Raw genomic sequence first — 15,181 nt, 5'->3', positions numbered from 1 at the left:
CATTCTCAGAGTGACCTAGGACTGACTGACTGTCACCCTAGCTACATTCTTGCCACCCAAACCTGCAACCACCAAGGCGGTACTTTACAGTCCAAGCCTCCTTGCCTTGGTTCGGACATGAAGTCGCCTGGTTTGCTTATTGCCAAATTGCTGATCTACTTTTGATTATTAGGTTTCTGTTAGTTCTGGAGCCAGAGAGTGTCTCTACACCCAGTGACACTGCAAAGACGCAGCAGGATGCAGTTCTCAGTATGGGGATCAGTATGCAAGACCCTTGGTTATGGAGAGAAAGAGCCCTCACGTTGGGCACCATATCAGAAGAAATGGATCTGGGATCTCAAGAAAATGAGCACCCAATCCAAGGGATTTCAGCAAGGCAGAGACTTCTGGGGAATGGTGAGAAGTGCTGTGGCCTCCCATCCACTGTGGCCCCCTGGGCTTTTATGGCTAACAAAGGGGCCTCTCTCAGTGGTCAGAGCTTGGCCACATATCCTTTTGTGATTGACTCATACAGAACAGCACAGTTTCTAGGCAGAAATGAAACTTGAACATCTATTTTGACTTCAAGAAGTGCTGATTTTGGAGGAATCTGAATTTCTGCCAAGTGGCTTCTTTACACTTTTAAAAATGGAACTTTGTCTAATTTTACCTTAGGTAGAAGAGACAGTGCAGTTTGTTCACATTTCCCATGAGAAGTTTACAGCCCCAGATTTGTCTTAGTACCACACGGCATTCCCTGACCTTCCTCCCATCTGAGTATTAACCAGGCCTGACCCTGGTTAGCTTCCAAGATCAAATGAAACTGGCCTGTTGAGTGTTAATGTAGCTGTAGACTCCCCTGTGCCGTGCTAACAGAAGTCTCTTCTGAATTGCTTGATGTGTTGTTGACCCCTCCTCGGCCTGTCCTGGGCCTCTGCACAGTAAGTGCTCTGTCAGTGATTCAATGACAACAGCTGGAATGGAACCGGGGCCAGCGGCAAATAGAGCAATGCAGACCTACAATCAACTCAAGCTAACTTATTCTAGCACCTTAAACAAATTGTTCTTGAGCCGGGGAGGTCCCTCAGCAGACAAGGGTACTTGCTGTGCAAGCAAGAATAGCTGATTGCAAATCACCAGAGCTCACATAAGCTATATGGGACTATATACCTGTGTCCCCAGGCTGTGGCAGGGCAGAGACAGGAAACTCAGGGGCCCTTGCTGGCTGGCAGCTGAGTCCCACGTTCAGTAAGATGTCTCGTCTCAAGAGAATGAGATGGAGATGGCCAGTGAGAGGACCAGACTGAGATCGGAACTTGATAACCAGACTTCGAGCCCTAGAGCCTACAAGGTGGAAGAGAACTGACTTTCACAAGTTTCTTCTGTTCTCCAAGCACGGGTGCACACACTCACGTAAACAAATGTAAAACATTAACTAAAATTAAAAGAGAATAAGGCAAGAAGCAGAGGCTAGAGTTTAGAGCTAGCTTTGAGTTTGAGGCTAGTCTGGTTTACATAGCGAGCTCTAGGATAGTCAAGACTACATAGAAAGACCATGTCTCGTGTCAGAGAGAGAGAGAGAGAGAGAGAGAAAGGTAGGGCAGGACACCCAAATTCCTCCTCTGGTCTCTGTGTACACACATGTGTGTGTGCACTAAACACATGTGTGTGCACTAAACCACACGTACAAACAGAAGTTTAGAAAATTTCCTCTGTGTAGTGATATTTCATTTGCCCTTTAATAAATAAAGCTTGCCTGAAATTCAGAGAGTCAAACAGCCGCACTGATCAGCCTTACAGACCAGGTAGTGGTGCATTCCTTTAATCCCAGCCCTAGAGAGGATTATAAAATGGGAGGAGACAGCTCTCAGTCTCATTCTGCCTGGAGGCAGGATCGCCATTTCAGACTGAGATGGAGGTAAGAGCCAGTGGCAGGCTGTTTTGCTGTTCTAACCTTCACGTTAAACTCCAATATCAGTCTCTAGGTTTTTATTAATTGTGCTACTCCTCTGATAGCTCAAGAGTTAGAAATTTGCAAAATTCCCAAAAGCATAAATAAGAAATGAAGTACTGCTAAGATATGTCCTTCCTGTAGGCTAGCTTCCATAGCCCCAGAAGGTGCAGTGTGGGCTGCTGGGAGAGAAAAGACATCAGTTGTCTTGCCCAGATATGAATCCTCTGAGCTACAGTAGTGACCGATCGGCTTGGCATGGGTACTTTAGTGGCACAAATGCCATGGGCCAGCCAACAGCTTTCCTGTTGGATTCAGGGCGTGTTCCCCAGGAACACACATATGCCTGGCATGGAAAATCGGACCAAGAACCTGTGACCGGCGAGCTCACCATCTCCAGGGCGAACCTACTGCTATTATTTTGCTAAATGAACATAATATCAAACTGCCCTCTAAATTCGTATCTCTACACCCGTAAAATTAGCGCAGCTGTCAGACCTCATCAGAGAAGCTTCTTTGTGTAGTGGATGGCAGCAGAGATTCACAGCCGGTTAAAGGGCGGAGCATAGGTGTCTGTGGTGTGTTCAACCACAGACGAGAAATCTGTATCAGATCAGAAAGGGGGGGCAGTAAGACTGTGAGAGCCAGAGGTCGGAAAGGATTCTTCTGGATGCTACAGGACCACTGTGCTTTGCAACTCACAGTGGCTGCACAAGATCAAACCAGCTAATATTTCCGTACAGAGCAGGGAGGGGCTGATGAGCTCGCAGCCCTAGCTGAGGCGCTTTCGACAGTTGGTGGCTTCTGGGGAAGGAAAATCAGTTGTTTTTTTAAAGGGTGCAGCCCTTGGTAGTTTAATCATGGTTTAGTATATAGCTCTCCACCCATGAACAGACGGGCAGCAGATTGGACGTGGTGGGTTATAAAAAAGCAAAGGAAAGGAAGGAGAGAAAGAGGATGGATGTAGGAGGAGTTAGGGGGAGGAGAGTGGAGTAAATATGATCAAAATACATCATTTGTGTATATGGATGACATTCTCAAAGAATGGATAAAACGTATTTAAGTGTAAAAGGGAAATTAGCTGCTGTTATTGCAAATAGGATATGTTTATTGTATGAATAGTATGGTTATGTGTTTATTATCTATTTGTGCTGTAAGGAGTGCTTTGAAACCTATGTTTAAAACACAATACTATGGGGCTGGAGACATGGCTCAGTGGTCAAGAGCACTGACTGCTCTTCCAGAGGTCCTAGGTTCAATTCCCAGCACCTACAACGACCACTCACAACTGTTTGTAACTCCAGTTCCAGGGGAATCCCAACACCATCATATAGACATACATGCAAGCAGAATACCAATGCACATAAAACTATAAATAAATAAAATTTAGAAACCCTGCAACACTTCCTTAGCATTCCTCCAATATTTTTTAAATGTTTTTTAATTGTGTCATTTTAAGTTACTGCATAATATTCCCCACTAGAAAGTGGAGACAACTGAAGGTGGGTACCTCAGTTATGTCGTGAGTACTGACAAGAATTATCCAGAAGGCTCAACTTAGCTTCTTCCCGGGGTGGATATTAGGTACTATAACTGAACTGATTTTGATAAGCGTTGTGGGAACTACTGAATTAGCATTGCAGTAGGGGAACAGAGAGAGACAGGGGCTCGTGGGAAATCACACAGAGAGGTAGCTGCAGAGTTGGGAGTGGGGCCCAGCTTGGTGGCTTGGCAAGTAATACCAACTCATCGGTAAGCTGAGGCAGGAGGATAACACGTTTGAGGGCTCCTTGGACTACAGCGTGAATTTAAGGCCAGCCTGGGCAGCTTAGTGAAAAAAAAAAAAAAGTTGGGACTAGAGCCTGTGCAAAACCAAACCAAACAAATCTGGGACTAGCAATTCTTGTAGCTGGGGACCGAGGAAATCCCAGCTGGAAGAGGAGGAGAAGAAAGGGAATGCATTGGCTGCCAGGGGTCGGGGCAGCAGGAAGGACGAGCGGCCAGCTGGGCTCCGCGGTCACCGTGGGCCCGCCCCCCTTCCATCTGCCGCTCCTGAGGTTGCTTGGCAACTTTGGTGGCGCGCCGTTCGAACGGAAGCGATGGGCCAATCAGGAAGTCCGGGGCGAACCATTGCGGCGACGGGGACGGCTCGCTCACTTCCCTTTCCTCCGGGCTCTGGGGACCTTCGCCCAGCAGGACCGTGGGACAGCCAGGGCCTCCCTCTCCCGAGAGCCCTTCGGTCTCAACACGCGACGGCCGCCTCAGAGCTGCGGGGACCAAGTGCTCCAGCTGTCAGCCTCGGCAGCCCGCGAGAGGCGGGGGACTCTAGACACAGGGTGCAGGTAAGCGTGGGGTGAGGCGGGGCACAGGGTCCGGGGGCAGCAGCGTCCACACACTGTCCCAGGCAAGCGTTCCAGCACAGAGCACCGACAGAGGGTCCAGGTCTCGTGTCCAGCCCGGGCGGCCCGCGGAGTATCCAGGCTGTTCCCTGTCCCACCCTGCAGCCTCCACCTCAGGCAGATTGCCGTGAGACGTTCAGAGGGTCCCTGCTGGTCACTCTCATGGCTTTGGGAGGACAAGGCTCAGGGGATCCCAGGGCTAGATTACCTCCGCCCCACCTGTCCTTGGAGTTCCCCTCCAGGCCATATGGCCTTCCCTTCCCCAGGGACTCTCTGGCAACTTTTCTGCCTGAATGGTCCGGAATCCCAGGGCTGCCCTCTGAAGAGCCTCCCTGGGGGCAGGCTAGCAAGACAGCAGAGCCAAAGGGCCTGGAAGTCACGTGGGCCTCTCGGAAGTCTGCTCTTGTGAGTGCTGTGCACTGTGTGTGTGTGTGTGTGTGTGTGTGTGTGTGTGTGTGTTGGGGGTGGATGGGTCAGCCTTGCCAGTCACTGAACTTTAGAGCCGTGGGCTGGGTCAGGCCCTCCCAAGTTAAGCGTCTGGTTTAGGCTGGACTGTGCTTCTTGCTCAGGTTGCCATTGTCCGTCTCTTTTCATAGGTGGGGAGACTGAGGTGCTGAGAAGTTGAGCCCATTGTTCAAAGTCACAGACTTAATTCTTCAGGATTCTTCCAGTCCTCGACACAGGGAAGAGGCAGATTTGATGGAGGCTCTCTTCTGAGGGGAACTGCTCGTCCTCCAGTCCTCATTCTGGCTCTGGGAGGAATCTGTGTTTGCCTGTCTGTGTGTCCTTATGGCGTCCCCCCTTACCCTCAGGGTCTCGCATGGGCCAAGCTGGCCTCAGTCTTACTCTGTATGCTAGACTGGTCTTGAACTCGCCGCGCCCTGGATCTGTCTTCTCTGATGACAGGCATGTGTCACCACCACGCTAGTTTATGCCAGTTTTAGGATGGCACCCAGGGACCGACTGGGCTTCCACCCCTTGGGCATCCAGTCTATCCCCTGCCTCGTGTTCTTTCCGCATTGTCTGGCTTCCTGTGGCCTGGTCTCTCCCTGTGTGCCTCGTTTTTCTCAGTAGTGTCCGGTCCATATTGTGCACTAGGTATCTTGTTAGGTGGTTTATTATCTTCTTCACAGGAATGTGTCAGACAAGTGAGATGCTTAACACAGGCACAAAATGTCAGGGTGCCTGAAGCTTCCAGAACCAAGATGATCAAAGCCAACATCTGTTGGCCATTTGCTGTGTGGTGTCCTGGGGGTGGAGCGGGGTAGGGTGGTGTCTGCTCTGGCCGACTCTGGCAAGCATAGGCATCACTGTTAGAGTAAACGCCCCCCCCACAACCCCCCAATCCAGTTACCTTATTTTTAGGGAAAAATGACAGGTACCACAATGCTGCATGGCTTGTAGCAAGCAGGGACCGGACAAATGCGCAGCGCCCATCAGTAGAGGCTGATGGGAAATAATCAGAAACTGCTTAGGTACTGATGGGCACCAAGAGAAACGTGGGCTGAGCAGAGGAGCTGAGTGAAAATGGTGCTTTGCCGTCCCAAGCTTCGACCGCGGGTCAGCTAATTGAGAAGCCACTAAGTAGATATACTGATGACATCTACAGAAAGTTATGAGGTCACGGCTCTGCCTGTGATTTGTCACTGGTTGTGTGACTTTGGGCAAGTTTCTTCACATTCCAAGCTGGGATAAAACACTGCATGTGAGCTCAGGCCTCGACAGGGTACTGTAGGGCAGGAAGTGAGTGTGACCACAGGTCTAACTCAAACCTCCCATCCCCCGTAAATCTGCCTTTGCTCCCACTTTGTCAGGGTGCAAACTGAGTCCCCAAAGTCTGAATTAGTGGAGGAGCATATATGAGGGAGGGGAGATCTGTATAGATGCTCACTGCCCTAGGCATTCACACCCACGCCCCTCCCGTGGTGGCCCACTCATCACTCCCTCTCTGAGGTTCGTGCAAAGTTACTCTGAGCAAGGCTGACTCCCGGGCAGGCCAGAGCATGATGCCGGGGAAAACTCCAGAAATAGCTTGGAACCTGGCCTGCCCTGGAGAATGCCCAGTCGGGTGTCTCTGACCTGGACAGCTGGGCTGGCTCTTCCCCACTGCCTGGAGCCTTCTTGATCCTCCTCTGTCTACCAAGCCTGAGCCAGGTTTCCTTTGAAAGGACGGAGAAGCAGATGGGGCGGTGAAGAATGTTATAAAAATGATCAGCCCTAGAGATCTACCTTCTACTGGGAAGAAAGGATACAAAGGGAAGAGTGGGCACAGCTGCTTGGGCTCAGGCCGCTTGCCTTGTACTCAGTACTAAACCAGTCTGAGCCATGATTTCCCCCACTCTATGAAGTGAGGGGCTTACTGCTTTTATCTCATGAACACATATTCTACAACAGGCATGCGGAAGTCAGAGAACACATCTACACAGAAGCACACACTATCTGCCGCTGTGTTCAGCTTACTGCACTTAGCCTGGTGTCTTCAAGTTTCATTCATGTAGTGTGTGTCAGTCCCCTTTCCCTCGTAAAGGCTGAATCATCTGCTTTATGTTTCCTTACCCATTCATTCACTGGTGGGACCTTGGACTGTGCCTGCCTTTTGGCTGTGGTCACTAAGGCTGCTGCGGGTTTAGTGGGAGGATCTTTGCTGCCGTGCACGGTCTGGGTTCCTTACGACGAGCGTTCAGCGATTTCTAGGTGCTGCTCTGGTCATTCACTACTTAACCCACACAGAACTCTCATGTTGTGGTTTTCACTATCCGCTGTGCACAGGGTCCTAAAGCCGCACCTCCTTCCCAACACTAAATATCTTAATGTATGTTTTGGATAGGACCCGTGCTAATGGGTGTGACACCGTGTGCTACTATGATTTCGATTGGCATTTCTTTAATGGTCTAGAGGTGTGGAACTTATTTCTTTACATTCATTGGCTCTTTAGATAGCTTTTACATATGTGTGTATGTGGAGGGGGCCAGGCTAGTTTCGAACTCATGACCCTCCTGCCTCAGCCTCATTAATCTCAGTGCTGAGATTAAGATATGTGCCACGATGCCCAGCTTCCTTTCCTTCTTTGTGGAAGGTGCTGTTTCAAGTGCTGCTTCAAGTGACTGAAGTTTTAGCTGTCTCCACGCTGCTGCTCTTGTCCTTGCAGCGTCATGGCGGATGCCCCCTCCAGAGCCGGGCCTTGGAAGATCTGCATGTCCAGCTAGCATCACGGTTTTCTCTTTGATGGCAGCATCGTGCCTTAGGCCTGTTTTATAGTGGGGGAAACTGAGGTATGGAGAGGTTCCCCGCAGCAGAGGTATGGGTGGGGTGAGCCAGAGCCCTGAAGATTTTGACTCTGCATCTTTGGAGGAAGAGCAAGGCTTGGCTGGAAGTGGTCAAGCTTGAACAGGGCGAAGGGATGCTGGCAGCAGTAACGTGGTGGCCGAGGAAAGACTTGGCACTCAGAGATCCCGGTCCCTGCCAACCCCCCGCTAATTATTAAGTACAAGGGGGGGGGGATGATCAGTGTGCCAGCTGATCACAAAGATCTTGTCAAATGCTCCTGCGAGGGACGCAGGCATGTCCATGCTTCTTCCTTACTGTGTTCCTCCCTTCCTCCTTCCGTCTTCTTTTTTGTCTTCCCCTTCTCTTCCTTCCTCCTTCCATCTTCCTCCTTGTCTTCCCCTTCCCTCCCCCTCTTTCCTTCCTTTGGAAATTGGAGTGTGATTGACATACAGAAAGCTGTATGTGTTTGATGTGTATCTCTTGATGCTGGCCTGGGCCTTCTTCAGCCTCTTGGACAGCAACGTTTCTTCTCGCGTGTTCCTGGGAGGAGGAAACACAGCAGAGCTGTGGCGCTCAGTCCAGTGGGCAGCTAGGAAACAAATGACAAGGACGTGAACGCCAGGAATGGCAAGATCAGCAAAGGTGCTGCTTTTTGGGGAACGGGAGGTGCAAGAAGGATCATGGAGGCCCGACAGGGCAGAAAGGGAGGGCTCTCAGAGACAGTGAGGGAAGAGGTTTTAGACAGAAAGCAGCTGGTGCAAGATCTCTGGGGTAGGAAAGACGTTTGTAAAGGACTAGCAGCCCGGAGTGTTCTGTGACTCGTCCAGGAATGACAGTTTGGATGAGGTGGTAAAGTTGGGCAAAGACCAGAGGGCCGTGTGGGAGGCTGGAATTTATTCCCGGGAGTGTATGAGGGTCAAGCACATTAGTAGTGAAGTGTGGATCTGCTAGGAAAACATCGCCATTGACTCATGTTATAGTGGAGGACACTGCAGCCCCAAACACAGCCTGGATGTGTTTCCACAGGTGGCGGATCCTTATGGAGACCAGGCAAGGTGGCTGAGTGGTTTTATGGGATTTGCCAGGAGGTACATTCTGTCTCTTGTCTCTCTATCAGATCCAAGCCTGGGTTCAAATCCTGGTTCCATCATTTGCTGACTGTGTGATCTCAGGCAGGTGGCTTCACTTCTCTATGCCTTAGTTGTCTCATCTGTAGAATGGGCACAATAGCAGTATCTGCCTCACAGGAATAAGAATGGGTTGAGTTCACATATAATCTGAGCTAGGCATGGCAGTACATAAATGTAATCCCAAAAGGGTAGCTGAGGCAGGAGGATGGAGAGTTCCAGACTGACCTGGACTATACAGCAAGACCCGTTTAAAACAAACACCCATCCTCCACCAATGACAAGGACAACAGAAAGCTTCAGACAGTGTCTGCTGCTAAAGAAATTTGCAGGAATGAGCAGGCTTCTCTTTGACGGGTGCTTCTGTCTTTGTAGTGTGCACTGTTAGGGCCTGAAGCCTGCTGACTGCCTGTTCCTCTGCTATCCCAGCCAGGCCAGGCAGTGAGCTGATGGGCCAAGGTGGGTGACTTGTCCTCTGTCCTGTAACATATAGGACTAGAGGGGCCTTCAATGCTCAGAAGGAAGGAAAGTGGACAGGAACCATTTCCTGTCTCCCCCTGCCCCACCCCAGCCCTGGCCCACTACTCCTGGGTAGAGGAGTGTTTTGCCAGGCCTGGGGTCTCCTTCCCCTGGACCTCACAATACCCTGGAAAGTGACAGAACCCTGGACTGGCAGAGGGGACAGCTGGATCCCGCCAGGGGTCCCTCCCAGCAGGGTTGCCGTCTCCTCTGTGAACTATGGGTTTCAGGTTGTCCCCCTGCTGGTGGTCCTGCTGTTCAGGGGTTAAATGGGCCATCTCGCGCCACTCCACTGTGGTTGCCCCTCTTGATCCTTCAAGCTGGCACAAAGCCAGCACCTCAAGCTTTGAGCACTGGCAGTAGGCTGTCCCCTAAGGTCCCACTCTTCTCATTCATGGGACTGAAGCCCAGCCACCTGCTGGCACACAGGGGAAAGGGTGGCATTGAGGAGTGGTGGGAGGGAAAGTACCCAGGTTGGACTCCCCCCCCCCCCCACCCGGTTGATTTTGGCAAGTGACTCAGCCCGGCCTGTCTGGGGTTTCCATTAGTCAACTTGGATGACAATGGAGTTGCCTCATAGGAAGGCTGCCCAGACCACACTAATTCTCACTGCACCCCGTTTAATCACGGAAAGATTAAATGTTCAGGAAGAGCACTTTCCCGTGCCGGGCAACGAAGGCCAACTAGAATCCCGTGCAACCCTGCCTGACGTGCTGCCGGCTGTACAGGCTCCAGTTCGGATAAGAGCCCGGCGGGGTGAGCCTGGGGGCGCCGCTGCGGCCAGGTTCCCGCACCAGGCTGCCAGTCACCCATTGCGATCACTGCCTGGCCCTCCTTCCCACTTCTCGAACACTCCGGGCCGGCGGGTTCACCTACCAGGCCCCGGAAGTTGCGCAAATACCGGCTACCTGAGCCAGGTGGGCGGGAGGCGCGCAGGCTGCTGGCAGGAGGCGGCTCGTGCAGCTAGGTATGTTGCGGTGCTGGGGAGTGGGGAACGCGGCAGGGATTGTACTTTTAGTCCCTTGGATGCTGCTCAGAGAGGAACAGCAGATCATGGGGGACTCACACAGCCTCTGCTCACCTCAAGGCTTGCCTCCTTAGTCTCCAGGATTTCTTCTAAGTGAGAAAGGGCCGAAACCAAACTGGGGCCTTCCTGGCGTCCTGATCAGTTCTTTGGGAGCCTGAAGGGAGGGACAAAATCGGACTATGGGCCTGGAACAGTGACCAGAAAGGCTCCAGGTTGCTGCATTTAGGGCCATTTGCGGCAGGATTTGAAAGCCCGTGTTGAGAAAAGTCCCCAGAGGAGACGTTTAATCTCACTTGGCGACCCGGACCCAGGCTTCCTCTTGGAGGGGCCCCTGTGACGTGAGTTGGTGCCGGTCTGCTGGCTCTTTGTGATCAGCCCCTACCAGATGTCTCCTTTGTCCCTGCTGGAGCCTAGATCCGCCCTCTGGATGGGGCTTAGAGACCCTCGGAAGGGGCGGGTCTGCTCACTCCTGTAATCAGAGCCTGAGTATCTGACAGCGAGCCTGGTTTATGGAGCGCTGGCCATTTTCCAGGTGCTGCGAACCCGTTTGATCTTTCCGGCGGTGACCCGAAGGCACAGGGAGGTCTATTTTTAACTGCCTTTAGCAGATAAGGGAACAGTCTGTTAAGAGCTAGTGCAAGGTGCAAGGCAGGGGCTGGTGGGAGAGTGGGGACCCGGATGGTCTGTCACATCTGTTCCTGCCCCCATTTTAATCTAGGGTTAGGTGGTGGGTATAGAAGCATGGTGGTGGTGATGGGAGCTTCTGCCCTGGCCCTGCCCCTCTGACCTCCTTCCTCTTTCCCAGGTGATGTTTGGGAGGGAACTGCCTCAGCCACCACCAACGGGTTGGACTGGTTTGGGTGGCAGAGCAGATGTGGGGGTTAAGGAGGTGGGGCAGAGTCTGGCTACCTAGGCAGGGCTCTGTAGCAGCTCTAATGGCCAGACCTTTCCTGCCCAAGGTCACCTGGGGGTCTACTGGAGTGGGGCCAGCCCTCCCTTTCCTGCCTATTAGGCCCCTGAGTCTAGAGAGCAGCCCTGCCCCCCCACCCCCACCCCCACCCCATCACTGTGCTGGGCGGCTGGGGGAAGCTGACGGAAGTGCAGATACATCTGCAGATAGGCTATGCTTGCCCAGTACATGCAGCCTTTAAAACATGATGATGGAATTTGCTCACAGTTACAAACCTAGAGAGCACCTGCCCCTCTGGGTTGCCAGCCCTGGGAACACTACCCCCCTTACCTTGGACTCACCTGTCTGCGGTGGGCGGGGCTTCTCTAGTTCACTGGTGTGCTGGTTCTCAGCTAATCCTCCTAGGCATTTCAGTTCATGACACACTTGTGGAATTTCTAGCATGTATTGAGAGCCACATCATGAAGCTGAGACCCAGTGAACAAAGCAGCCGAAACCTCTGCCTTCCTGGAGCTAGTATTTTAGGGAGTGGGGGACAGCAAAGAATGAAAGAACCATATCCACAGTAAGTCCTATGGCACCCATGACTATAACGAGAAGAGAAGCAGGGTGTGCGTGTGTGTGTGTGTGTGTGTGTGTGTGTGTGTGTAGAAGCAGTCAGAAGTGGGCTCAAATCGCCTTTTTAATCTCCTCTGGGATCTAGGGGAGTCTCAGTTTCAGAGTCTCAGTTTTCCCTGCTATAAAATGGTGACAGTGGCTTCTGGGCTGTTTGAGGTGGATCAAGAGAGCGTGGCTTTGAGTGTCTGGCACACAGTGGGGAATCCCTGTCTTGAGATGTTTGGGTGTCTCAGTGACACTTTTCCTGTGTTTGGACATGCTCAGTCTCAGCGCAGCCATGGAGAACTTGAAGCAGGGCTGGAGCTAGTGTTGTTGAGTGAATTGCCAGAGTTGGTAGTCCCTGGGCTCAGCCCCACCCCCCACCCCCATTTAGAGACAAGAAGGTTTGACATGGGTTTCACATTGCTGCATATCTGAGGGGCCGGGGTGGTGGGGAGAACTGTGGCACTTTCTGATCATGTTTCCTTGATCTGACTGTCGGACAACTATGGGGCCACTTGAGCACCCAGGCATGGGCCTTACAGCCCATGAGCACTGTCATGGTGGTTGGTCAGCAGCATACCTCTGGGTGGGGCTGTGACCTCGACAGTTCCCTGCAGCAGCTAGCTTTGGGCTGGTACTCCTGTCTGTGTGTCTTGATCTCTGTGGTCTTGGCCTTGGAGCCATATCCTGGAAGCTACTCTAGTCTGGGCTCTGCGAGGGTCGGGTTGTGGGCTTTCTTTCTGCTCCTCCCCTGCAGCCTCTGCTTTTGTGCCCTTTGTGGGCCTGGCAGGCCCAGGCAGGTGGTTGGCACTGCACAGCTTCCTGCCTGAACTAGTTGTGGGATGTTGGTGGTATCTGGCTCCTCTGGGCAGTCCAGGTGGGATGTGGATGGTGGCCATTCAACCCCAACTCTCCTGTCTCTAGTATCCTCTATCTTGGGAGCAAGGGAAGGCTTAAGCAAGTTCATTGCCTCCCTGAGCTTCAGTTTCCCCATCCATAAATGGGTCTGTTCAGAGGACCCTGGGGCTGAGCCTGGAGCCTGGAGCCTGGAGCCTGCTTTGCTCTCTTTAAAGAGGACCTGCTGTCTCTGCCTCTTCCCTCTCACCGGCAGCTGCGCTGGTCCTCGTCCAGTATTGGAGGGAAAGGGTGTGGGTGGGGCCATAGGCCTTTCAATGGTACATTCTGCCTGATGATTGGCTCTTCGTGAGGCAGGGGCGTGCCCTCTACCTTATAATAGCGCAGGCTTCGCAGCCAGCCGAGCCTTTGTCTGAACGTGCTCAGTCTGTCGTCTTTTCTTGCTTGCAGCCGAGCCTGGCATCCAGCTGCCAACTTTGTGCCTGTATCTGTCTCCTCGCCTCTGCCCTCGGGGTATGTAACCGCCATGCCCGTGGACACGCTGAGTCCTGCAGCCCCCGCCGCTCCTGCTCTACCTTTTCGCCTGCGAACCAAGGTCCCCAGCTACCTGCTACCAAGGCCAGCGGATGGGGGAGCCCGGAAGCTGAGTGCCGTGGAACGCTTGGAGGCTGACAAGGCCAAGTATGTCAAGAGCCTCCGTGTGGCCAACACCCGCCAGGAGCCTGTGCAACCCCCGCTGGCCCGACAGCCCCTCTTCAGCCCTGGTCCTAGGGGGCCAGTGCTCACTCCCAGCCGCCGAGTCTTGCCCTGTCCTGGTCGGCGGCCCCAATTGGACATTGACATCCTTAGCAGTCTCATCAACCTGTGTGATAGTCCTGTGACCCCAGCTGAGGCCAGCCGAACGCCTGTACGGGCAGAAGGATCTGCCCACAAGATCCCACCAGCCACCCCACCTCGTCCACCGCCTAGTACGGTCGCTGTGCGCCGAGTGGATGTTCGTCCCCTACCTGCTTCACCTGCTCGTCCTTGTCCATCGCCTGGCACCACTGCCACCTCCAGCCCGGGCCGGCCACCTGGCCTGCAACGCTCCAAGTCGGACCTGAGCGAGCGCTTTTCCAGGGCAGCAGCCGACCTCGAGCGCTTTTTTAACTTCTGTGGCCTGGATCCCGAGGAAGCACGAGGATTGGGGGTGGCCCACCTAGCAAGGGCCAGCTCGGACATCGTTTCTCTAGCCGGCCCTAGTGCTGGACCTTGCAGCTCCGAAGGGGGCTGTTCACACCGCAGCTCTGCTACAGTGGAGGAGCGGGCCCTGGAGCGTGTCCCCTATGGCGTGTCTGTGATTGAGCGCAATGCCCGCGTGATCAAGTGGCTATATGGGTTGCGGCAGGCACGTGACCCTCCGGCTACTGAGGGCTAGATCTCCTGGACTCAGGCTTCCCGGAAGGACATCGTGAAGAGGCAATTGGCACCTTGTCCTTTCTTGTATTCATTGGCAGCTCCCTTGGTTGAACTTGGTGTAGAGGCCAAGACTTAGTCCTAGACCAGCATCCTCTGGTAAGCAAGGACTGACCTACAGAGGCTTGCTGTTGCCCTTGGCCTCCCCTACCCCTAAACAAGGTTTGTGACACAGTGTGCTTCTGCCTGGTTCCTCTGGTAAGGCTGGATTTGGGCTGTTTCCCCTCCACTGAGTTGGGAACCAAGTACTTTGCCAAGCCTGACTGCCCCGAGGGGCCGTTTCCTCCTTCCTTCTCTGTCCTCCTTTGCTGACTTCCTCTTCCTTACCGAATGGGCCCTGGCTTCCAGAGAACTCGCTCTGGGGAGGAGGTTGAGAGTTTGGGATCTGTCTACTGCTCTTTCTGGTCTTTGGCAGGTGGTCTGGGTGGGTAAAACTATCCCAGGAGGGACTGGCCAGGAGCTGCTGCTCAGACTTCTCTGTGGTTAATAAACACAAATGTCTGTTTCTCAAAGTCTGGTGCTTCAGACTCTTCTGTGTTCACAGTGGGAGGAGTGGGAGAAGGCTTGGGATAGGGCCTGCAAAATGAAATGATTGTTGACCCTGATATTCAGGAGGCCAGTGACTCACCTGTGTCATGCAGGCAGGCCTCACCTGCGGGATCCTCCACAGGTGAGACGGCCAGCCAGTGAGTAGGATCAGAGCCGAGAGTGGGTTCTTTCCCCCTCCAAAAGGAAGGCACAAGGAAAAGGCTGGCAGGAGGCATGGAGCCACTCACCCTGAAAGCAGCCAGCCCTGCTGAGTTCCCAATGGAAGGCGGTTCAGCAAGAGAAAGCTCTGATTGTAGGTCGCCAGGACTCAGCAGGAGCTGGAGGTGAGAGTTTTGGAGGAAGAGGGACTTGGGGGAGAACAACCCAGAGTGGTGGCCTTGCCTGTGACCCTGGGTGACCCTGGACAGGCCAGTCTTTCTTCTGGGCCTCAGCAGAGCGCTTGGTGGTACTGGTCTTTGGTTGTGATCTTAAATTCTGGGGCTTTTGAATTGCTCTATGTCCCAGAGCAGCTAACTATGGAGCTATGGCCTCACATCTGACCAG

General features: G+C 53.1%; 1 protein-coding gene across 3 annotated transcripts; it reads left to right on the top strand.

The window, feature by feature from the left end:
• The first annotated feature begins 4,107 nt into the window (after positions 1-4,107).
• Positions 4,108-14,263, top strand: Fam110a (family with sequence similarity 110 member A). 3 transcript variants are annotated; one of them, XM_005363178.3, is made up of 2 exons: positions 4,108-4,272; positions 13,085-14,263. In XM_005363178.3, exon 2 carries the CDS (start codon positions 13,161-13,163, stop codon positions 14,049-14,051), a length of 891 nt encoding a protein of 296 aa, XP_005363235.1. In that variant the 5' UTR covers positions 4,108-4,272; positions 13,085-13,160; the 3' UTR covers positions 14,052-14,263. The 3 variants fall into 3 exon arrangements, with proteins under 3 accessions (XP_005363235.1, XP_026642837.1, XP_026642836.1); XM_026787036.1 differs by lacking the exon at positions 4,108-4,272 and adding an exon at positions 4,711-4,734; XM_026787035.1 differs by lacking the exon at positions 4,108-4,272 and adding an exon at positions 11,676-11,744.
• Positions 14,264-15,181: the final 918 nt, after the last annotated feature.

This window comes from Microtus ochrogaster, linkage group LG8 (genome assembly GCF_000317375.1).
Source record: "Microtus ochrogaster isolate Prairie Vole_2 linkage group LG8, MicOch1.0, whole genome shotgun sequence".
In the NCBI taxonomy this organism is placed as follows: domain Eukaryota; kingdom Metazoa; phylum Chordata; class Mammalia; order Rodentia; family Cricetidae; genus Microtus; species Microtus ochrogaster.
Note: the sequence above shows the minus strand (reverse complement) of the source record. Positions and strands in the feature narration are given on the sequence as shown.

Excerpts from the sequence above, each read along its gene's own strand:
- Fam110a (XM_026787035.1), top strand. The coding sequence starts at position 11,725 with ATGAAAGAACCATATCCACA. Across the intron at positions 11,745-13,084 it reads ATGAAAGAACCATATCCACA|CCGAGCCTGGCATCCAGCTG; the intron begins GTAAGTCCTATG and ends TCTTGCTTGCAG.